The 10,418-nt window shown below is 36.9% G+C and overlaps 1 protein-coding gene across 1 annotated transcript; it reads left to right on the forward strand.

Annotated features, from left to right (window-relative positions):
- Nucleotides 1-3,929: 3,929 nt before the first annotated feature.
- LOC131517932 (olfactory receptor 4K13) lies at nucleotides 3,930-9,867 on the forward strand. Its single transcript, XM_058740561.1, has 2 exons — nucleotides 3,930-3,942; nucleotides 8,921-9,867. Exon 2 carries the CDS (start codon nucleotides 8,929-8,931, stop codon nucleotides 9,865-9,867), a length of 939 nt encoding a protein of 312 aa, XP_058596544.1. The 5' UTR covers nucleotides 3,930-3,942; nucleotides 8,921-8,928.
- Nucleotides 9,868-10,418: the final 551 nt, after the last annotated feature.

Genomic DNA, 10,418 nt, shown 5'->3' on the forward strand with positions numbered 1-10,418 from the left:
AACCAGACCAGAGGAGTGAAGAAATAAGTAGGAAAGGAAAAAAATTATATATATATATACACACACATATAAATTATATGTATATATATACATATAAATTATATGTATATATTTATAAATATATGTATATATATATAATACATATATATATATAATAAGAATTGTCCAAGAATTAAATCAGAAAATCCAAAACCACTGGGTGCCCTGGAACCAATGGCAGCACTGTTCTCGAGGAGGGACTGTCTGTTTCATTGGCGTCAATCCTACTCCAGTAGATACACAGTTACCAGGCAAGGAGGGGTGTGTTTAGTGTAGGCTGGTCCCGCCTCCACTGTGGGCCTGCTGTTCATTCCCTGAAGCCATACCTTGTTGGTGATAGGGAGAAAAGTGACACCCCAGTCTCTCCTCCAAGGACCGGCTATCCCAAACCATTCTGTTCAGGCTGTCCTCACAGTGCAGTGGGCCTGAACAAGGCAGTTTGTCCCTCTCCGCTGACTCCTGCGCCTCCCTGGAACTCAGTTGGGACTTAAACCCTGATGTCTTTAAGGTTCCTACTCCCTTCGCCCGGTTTTGGGGAAGTGCCACTCCTTTGACCGGTTATATAACTTCTTCCCACAGCACTCCAGGCAGAGGATTGCTTTCTCCCACTGCAGACTGTGTCTCTGGACTAGTTACTGAGCCCTGGGCTGGCTCCCCTCCTCCCCAGGTGCGCAAACAGGGCAGCCGGCCCCACTCCAGAGAAAGCCCTGTAGTTAGAGATTGGATCTTTCTCCCTCTCAGTCTGTGGTTTTTCTCTTGTCCATATAAATACTTCCACAGTCTCTCTTTCTCTTCCCTTTGGCTCTCTGCACAAGGGGATCCTTCCTATCCGTGTCTACACTGCCCGTTTTATCTCTCCCAGTTTGCAATCACACACCTATGGCCTGCCAGTTTGTCCCCGTGGGCCCCTGAAGATGTCTCTGTCACGTCATAGCCTGGATTCTTGGAATTCAAAGTCCTTTGGCCTCAACTCTGCTGTGTTTGAGGGACGAGAGAACTTCAGGTCCCTCTACTTTGCCATGTTGGATCTCCGCCCCTATATATAACCCTACAATAGGCATTTTTTAAATAATCAGGGAATTTACAGGATGACATAAACATGAGAAAAAAAATAAAAATATTTAAAAAATCAAATGGAAGTTTTAGGGCTACAAAATACAATATAGAAACCAAAAAAATCCATTCAAAGGACAAAGGAACATCAACAACAAAAATCCCTGGATAGAAAATAGATACAATTTGGAGCACCTAGGTGGCTCAGTCAGTTAAACGTCCAACTCTTGCTATCGGCTCAGGTCATGAATTTGCTGTTCCTGAGACTGAGCCCTATGTGGAGTTCTGAGCTGACAGCATTGAGACTGCTTGGGATTCTCTTGTCTCCCTCTCATTCTGTCCCTCCCCCCACTTTCAAGATAAATAAATAAATAGTTTTTAAAAAGTTAAAAAGAAAAGGGGCACCTGGGTGGTTTAGTCAGTTAAGTGTCTGACTTCAGCCTAGGTCATGATCTCGCCATTTCTGAATTCGAGTTCCATGATGAGCTCTGTACTGGAGCCTGGAGCTCAGCTCAGAGCCTGGAGCCTGCTTTGGATTCTGTGTCACCCTCTCTCTCTGCCCCTCCCCTGCTCACATTCTGTCTCTCTCACTGTCTCTCTCTCTCAAAAATAAGTAAACATTAAAGAAAAAGAATTTTTTTAAAGTTAAAAACAAAATAAAATAGAAACAATTTAAGCTAAAGCAGAAGCTAAAACATTTGTGGAAAAAATTGACAGAGCCTTAGTGACCTATGAAAAATGTCAAATGATTTAACACATGTGGTATTGGATTTAGGGATGACAGGAAAAATATTTGAAGAAATAATGTTTAAAGAACTCGAATAAAAAGTATAAATTCACAGAACAAAATTAGGTTTGAATGCCTCAGGAAAAACAAAAAAGAAAATCACTTCAAGACATACAATAATTGCTGAAAATGAGCAATTTATAAAATATTAAAATCTGTCAGATAAAAAAAGATACATTTTATACAAAAGAACAAAAATTGGTTCACTCTAGACTCTTTTCAGAAACTATGCAAAGTATCTTTAAAATATGAAAAGAAAAAACCCTCTCAAACTAGAATTCTATACCAAAATTAAGGGTGAAATAAAGACATTTTCAAGAAATTAACGATTACATATTTCATGGCCATCAGAAATATTAAATAAAGCTGTAATGACAATTTATTGCATTTATAATATGTACAAATAAAATGATGACATGATAATATAGTACAAAGGGGAGAAGCAGTAGAGAAGTTCAGTATGTTATATGTGAAATGGAATAATATTATTTGAAGATACTAGAATGTGATAATTTAAAGTTGCATAATATAAACTCTAGAACCATGAAAGAGAGAAAATGGGGCTGGAAAGACAGAACAACCAAATGAAAGAAAGAAGAAGGAAGGAAGGAAGGAAGGAAGGAAGGAAGGAAGGAAAGAAAGAAGGAAAGAAAAAGTAGTTAGCTAAAATAACCATGTATGTGTAGTGGCTAATAACTTGGACGGCCCAGGTTTAAACCATTTTATTCCCTCTTGGTCAAATTAAAACATGATCCTCGCTTATTGATGTAGTTTGCAAAATGAAGGCCATGTTATTGTTTGTAAATCAACTACTGTAAGTCCTGAAGACAGTAAAACTGAGGAAGAAGGTAAGGGAAAATCTGCATGGTGGATGCTGTCAAGTACCCTTACTTAGCATTGCAGGAGGAATTAGGCTCATGGGCCAATGACACCTTTAGATGTTGATAGTCTCTTAACCCAGGGGTCTTGCTATAGGGGCAAGTATACTGGCTCTAGGTAATTGGAAAATAAAACTACTCTCACTTCCAGCATTCAGTCATGTAAACATTTATGGGAACTTAGAGGAAGATTAAGACAAATCATATAGAAACCACCCAAAAAAGACCTGGTGCTGAGCCAGGAGATTGGAATGTTGAGGTTTATGTTAAATGGTTTAGGGATTCCTGAACTAGCTACTGAGGATAATGAAATAAAATGACATGGAAATATCCAAACAGAGAAAAGGTGGGCATACTTCTCTCATACCCACGGAAGCCATTAGTGTGAACACTGTGGGCTTAACTCAGCATCCATAGGAAGAAACCACCTACTGATGATTTTAGGCAGATTTCTCTGAAGTCAAGGGTCTGCACAAAACCAGCAAATAAATCATACTGGACTCCTTCCAGAAGCCCCAGTGGTCTAAAAACAGGGATTCAGTAGAACTGACACCTACTCAGCTCTAGATTTGGTTATCCTTTTGTTAGTGAGACTTCTTGCTCAACTATAGACCCCAACAGTTATATCGCACTTTATTAGAACATTGACAATGAATGAAACATTCCAGTCCCCTTATCAGAAAAGCCCTGATAGCAATGGAATGCCTAGAAGACATCCCCCCATATCCCCTTCCTTGCTCATGATCAGAGGCTAAACATATACTGACCTCATCTGTGATCATGTGCTCCCTGCCTTCTCTCCTGCATGTAACCCCCTAAACCTGTCCTAAAAAATTCTAGGTGTCCACCTTGCAAGCAGAGAGCTCAGTTGTTAAGGCTTGAGCCTGCCAGTTCACACAGATATAGGCCCCTGGAACTAAAATTTTCCCTCTTTTCTAAACCCTTATCTCTTGAGTTATTGTTTTCTCTTGCAATGAGTTTATCCAAGTTTGTTTAGCAATAATGTTGGCAAACCCAGCCAGGACCTATGCTTTCAATCTGTCCAGCCACCTCAGGGTTCTCTGGGACAGAGCAGTTGGCTCCATCAGTTCATCAGGGCTCACCCACTGATCTCCTGAGTTAATGGCTGTGATGCATGGTTTCTTATCAATCTTACAGAAGCAGCCAGCGAAAATACAATTAAGAGTCTATCAATGTATTTCATGTGGAACAATTCCTCTGATCAAGAAAGGCACTTTGCTTTTACTAATCTACAAAAGGGACCAAAGGAACATTGGATTATCTGGCTATATCACATTTCATATCACATTTGGAACAGTGGTCTCATTAAACACAGAAACAGAAATTCAATGTTACTTTAAATAGGCATGGAAAGAGGCATGAACATATGGCTAATATATTGGATAGATATATTTTTCAATTGGATATGAAAGAGAGCCAAAGGGATACTCCACAGGAAACATTTCTTAGAACCAGAGGTGGGACTAAGGAAATGGGGAGACTGCAGTTCCCCAGCTTTATATCTTTATATCTTCTGTTTTGATAGACCCAGTTATGCTTATAATAATGCCAGGCATAAGTGTAATATACAGTAAAAGGTAGCTATGTGTTTGTGATTGACCTTTTTTAATACTCTTCAAGTAAGTTTTCATTTTGGAACATTCCAGACCTGATAGTGGTTTTATAGTCCTCTGCTTAACTGTTGTTGATAGTAAAACATGTCAATTCCTATAAGTGTGCAATGCCATAAAAAGTTTTCTCTGTTGTCATTCAGGGAAAACAACATGGCATCTTTAATAATTCCCATTGGTATTTATCATCAGTTGGGTATTGTTAGGTCTCAAAATACATCACATCTATATTACTACCCTCTCAATATATATGACTCTTGATGGAGAAAATAGAGAAAATATTAACATTTGTCATTATTTTAGGGAAATACTATTATTTTTGGAAAGAGAACCTCTCCAGGTTTCAATGTGTCTGACTCAAGTAATGCTCTGAAACACTGTAAAACTGGTAAGTTGTAGGGGAAGCTTTAACATACATTAAAAAAATATAGAACCATTTCTAGATATTGAGTTTCAATCCCGTTGTTCATAGGTAGAGTCAAATGTGAAAAGTTCTTTAGGTGAACACCATGATAACATTAGAGAATTCTAGAAGGCATTATCATTCTAGTTGCCATACAAATACAGCATATTTTCATTATAAGTGTGACAGTATGGGGCAAATTAAATAATTGAGTACACTTTGATATACTTCAAGTGATATTATTTTCCATTTGTTAAAGAATTTTCATGTCAAACTTCATAATGTCCATATCATTACTAATATACATTTGAGAGCATTTCCAATCCATGCCAAATGGTGACGCCTCAAGAAGTAGGTAGCTGAATGAAATCTTTGCTTTTTTTCTTTTTTCCAAAGAAATGTGTTATACCCTGTGCTTATAAACCTACTAGACTTAACACTTCAATTTATCCTGTTCTGTTAAGCAAACAAACAACAAATATCAGCTCAGATGACTAGTATCATGTGGACAAGAATATGATTTTTGGCAAAACTAAGCCATAATAGATTTTATTTCATATTCTTCTGTGTTAAGATTACAAAACTTTTTAAACATTCATTTTAATGGAATAAATTACTCATATATTCTCAAGTAGTTTGACAGATTGTTCTCTGTAGATCAAGCAACTTGTAGATCAATCACAATTTGTCCTTTTTCTTCATAATATGATGCCTGTGATCTGTGATTAAATTTCTACTTCTAATACTCAGCTCAACTATATTTTCTGCACGGTGAGTCTGTGTCTTAGAATTAAGCATCAAATGTTGATTTCATTTGTTTTTTATAAAATGCTGTTTATATATCTTTCTCCTCAGCCATTTTAGAACAGTTTGAAAGTTGTTTACAGTAAGAAGAAAGCTAAAGAACTTTGTTTCTATGGGAAGGGGGGATTCTGGGCAGATAATCAAAATGATTCCCTTGAAAACATAAAATTTTTCTTTTTACTCTGTCACCCCTTGCCTCTTCTACACTTGTAGGGAGTGTGTGGGAGAAGGTGTATGCATGTGTGTCTGTGTCTATGGTTTAGGGTAAAAACTAATATGTAAAAATGTGCTTTAAACAAATATTACAGATTGGTGCAAGTTACACTATCAAAGCAGAAAAAAACATAAAAAGTAGAAAAATGCTTTGACTTTGAATAAACCTATCTTTTCTACAGTTATCACTAATGCATTATTCCAAAGTTTTCTCTTTAAATATCTGTCAGCTTTCACTCACTTCATCAACATCTCTATTGATGACCCCTGTAGCATCTATTATGGAGAATATAAGAATAACTGATCTATTTTCAAGGAGCTTAAAAGTGATCTGGGGAAAGAAGAATCACAACACCAAAAATGAGAGACCTTGGATTAGAACAAATTTCCATAGCTCTTATTCTAGTGTTCCTTCAATTTCAGAATATTTACACCTAATGCACAGGGTATACCTAGTGAATAAGCAAATGGTAGAGCACATGAAATGGACCATAAATACACTGGAAATTGGTATGGGTTTTATAAAAGAGAGGCCTCAAGGTGTCCTGAAGGATATGGCTATATGGACAGGATTTGTCTACCTAAAAAGAAAAAAACATGTACGGATAGAAAAAAAAGAAATGGACGGGGAATACAGAAAACCACAAGTTTGTTTTTTTTACCAAAACCGAAGTTGTATTTTGGCACTATAAGAAAACAATACTGGATATTTAGAGTAGATGAGAGGCTGATTGTGAAGGACTAGGTGAACTTGGGGATTGATATGGGAGTTAGGTAATTGTTTTGTTAAGGAGACACTGATAGGATGAAAACAGAATTCTTATGAGTAATGTTCAATTCCTAAAAGTAAACTATATTTGTGGGGTAATTACATTATGCATCATCAATAAAATGCAATTCTATATAGCTAGAAAATGATTTGGATTTTCATGTGCTCTTAGAAATGTATTTTTAATGTATTGACAAACCCAAGGAAAATAACTATACATGTGAACACTATTCTCTCAATAAATAGCATTGAACACTATGGTTTTAATAAAAAGCATATAAATGTAAACATATACTAGTACCCACAACACACAAAGAACACACACACACTGTACTAATGTGTATATTACTGTTCTCAGAGGATATCCAGGAAATAGATTGTTTATCCAGGAAATAGATTGTTATATCCTGCTGCTCTGTGTGCCATGTTTTATTTTCCATTCACATAAGCTACTTTGATCCTTTTCAAAAATAAATTAGGGAAAAATACGTACTTCTAACAATTTTATTGGAATGGTTATTCTGTTTCTGTTTAAAAATGCTTCAACATCCAATTTGACATTTAAAAGTAAATATGCTTAAAATTCCTAATTTACATGGATGTTGCTTTAACACTGATTTTAATGTAGATCCTGAATATTCATATATATTTTATTCATTCATTCACTCCTTCAATAAATATTAGTAATATGCAAGAATGTGTATAAACTATTTCATGTATATTTGAAGTCTATCCTGTTCTCCTCAAATGCAGTTTTAAAAATGAGATTTCAAAAAGCGTAGTGTGGATATTTTAAATATTACCCATAAAACTGAAAGAAGATACAACTTTTCTAAACATGAAAATAACTTTATGTACTTAATGTGGCTTAGTACCAAATTTGTGTCAATCCAAGTTTCTCAGAGTAAGAACTTGGCCAGAGGATATGTCTATGTAGGAAAAATACATCCCCAGTTGGATAAATGTACCCATGGGATTGCCTCAGAGAAACAGAGTGTACAGCATTATGATGCTTCTTCCTTCTGTTTCTGATGATTGGGAGCATAAATTGCAGGAAATTGATGGGAATATGGGAAAAGGAGATGCGAGGCTATTCCTGGGATTCACATGAGGCACTTTCCTATGAAAGTATTTTCCCCTCTCTGGTAAAAAACAATGGCACAAAAGGAAGGCTTTAATTACTGCAGGAGCTTTTTAAGAACCTAGATAACTGAGGAACTATTATGGTTGAAAATATTTTTTTAAGAACAAAGCCAACAAAACCAGTGTTGTTATAAGGATGGGCTGATGGGAAAGCTATGGTATAAATTTAGATGACTGTAGTGAAAGAATGGTATTTCTATTACCCACATCAGTCAGTTACCTCAATTACCTCATTTTATCATTTTGAAGCTGTGATAAGTAAACATGCACAAGCTAACCAGTGGTCCTCTGTATAGCACTAAACAAATGAATGAATGAATACACACTGAAAAGAAAATAAATTCAGTTCCATTTGGCTGGGGACTTTCTACATCCTTGGTATATCCTGCTTAAAATTACAGAAGAGGCATTTGAGGTGAATAATGTTAAATTTTGAGTGAATGAATTATATATGCAATATATATATTATGTATACATATGTAAATTCATGGTTTGACTCTACTAATGTGCAGTGACCATCACTGGTATTAGCATAAGCTGTGAGGGATTCATGCAAGAATGGAGCAGGAAAGAGAAGATGTGCTTTTCTCAGGACCTAAAAACTTATAAGGAAGACTTAATTTAAGACATTAATTAATTGTTCTTTACCAGAATCTCTTTCAAAGTATGGGTCTCTAGAATCCTTGCTATATTTTCTACATTTATCATTTCCAGGTTAAGAAACTCAATAATATTCTGTGAATGTGGAACCCACCATGATCCTTATCTTATTTATGGAGATCTTTATAGCACAAAGAGGCATTCAATATCATGGAGTTTGATTTTTTGTTTGTTTGTTTACTGAGGAGGAAAAATAACCCTCAAAAGGAGATACTCGTCATATGTTGCCCAATGAGTAACTCAGCTAGGTGTCGTATTGAGGGCTTTGGAATCCAAGTTCACAGTCTATATGATTGTGATTTCATGTGCTGTTTTTGTTTTTGTCTTTCAGAAATGTATAGTCTGAATTCTTCTTACTGTTTGGAATGCTGCTCTGGGCCATTTGTAATATCACTGACCAATAAAATTTCCCAAAAGTGGGAGGTGCTTTAAGTTCACCTGTCTGAGTATCAAAATTAGACACCAACATGAACCATCCTTTGTGTAAACACAACTTTTCTGCCCACAATTCTTACTCATTTTGATTATGATGACATAAAGTTGATAACATGGAAACTGTGAACCATTCAGTGGTGTCTGAGTTCATTTTGCTGGGACTTTCCAAATCTCAGAATCTTCAGATTTTATTCTTCCTAGGATTCTCCGTGGTCTATGCTGGGATTGTGTTAGGAAACCTCCTCATCTTGGTCACCGTGACCTTTGACTCACGCCTTCACACACCAATGTATTTTCTGCTTATCAACCTCTCCTGTATTGATATGATCCTGGCTTCTTTTGCTACCCCTAAGATGATTGTGGATTTCCTCCGAAAGCAGAAGACCATCTCTTGGTGGGGATGTTATTCTCAGATGTTCTTCATGCACCTCCTAGGTGGGAGTGAGATGATGTTGCTCGTAGCCATGGCAATAGACAGGTATGTTGCCATATGCAAACCCCTCCATTACATGTCCATCATGAACCCCCGAGTGCTTGGTGGGCTGCTGCTATCCTCCTACACAGCTGGATTTGTGCACTCATCTAGTCAAATGGCTTTCATGTTGAATTTGCCCTTCTGTGGTCCCAACGTGGTGGACAGCTTCTTCTGTGACCTTCCCCTTGTGATCAAACTCGCCTGCAAGGATACCTACATGCTACAACTGCTGGTCATTGCTGACAGTGGCCTCCTGTCCCTGGTCTGCTTCCTCCTCTTGCTTGTCTCCTACACGGTCATCATACACTCAGTCAGGCGCCGTGCTGCTAGTGGTTCCGCCAAGGCCTTCTCCACTCTCTCGGCACACATCACGGTTGTGACTCTCTTCTTTGCCCCATGTGTCTTTATCTATGTATGGCCCTTCAGCAGATACTCTGTAGATAAAATTCTTTCTGTGTTTTATACAATTTTTACACCTCTCTTAAATCCTATTATTTATACATTAAGGAATCAAGAAGTAAAAGCAGCCATTAAGAAGATAAGAACTCGACATATAATTTCAAAACCCACTTTGTAGATGATGTTTCCAAAGAGGCAATTTTTTGTTTTGGACATTATTAAGGAATAAACTTTTAATGTATTTCAAGTTCTGTATAAGGAAACAGTAGATGTAATTGTTAGATAGGAAACCCCTCTTCTGTCATCATCAATGGTTAAAGCATGACATCTCCATTCTGGAAGACATGCATTTAAATCCTCTGTTCACTGGGGCACCTGGGTTGCTCAGTGGGTTAAGGGTCTGATTCTTGATTTCGGCTCAGGTCGTGATCTCACTGTTTGTGAGATGAAGCCCTACTTTGGGCTTTTTGCTGATAGTGCAGAGCCTGCTTGGGAGTCTCGTTTTCTCCCTCTCTGCTCCTCCCCCACTCATGCTCTCTCCTTTCTCTCTCTCTCTCAAAATAAATAAATGAACTTAAAAAAAATCTTCCCTTCACTACTGTTTCTAATGCAAATTTGAAAAAATGAATAAATTATCTACTTAGCTTCTCTATCTATAAAAACTTCTTTATACATTTCTTTTATAATTTTGGCATGTTTTTAAAGTTTATTTATATATTTTAAGACAGA

The sequence above is a fragment of the Neofelis nebulosa genome, chromosome 7 (assembly GCF_028018385.1).
Source record: "Neofelis nebulosa isolate mNeoNeb1 chromosome 7, mNeoNeb1.pri, whole genome shotgun sequence".
NCBI lineage: Eukaryota > Metazoa > Chordata > Mammalia > Carnivora > Felidae > Neofelis > Neofelis nebulosa.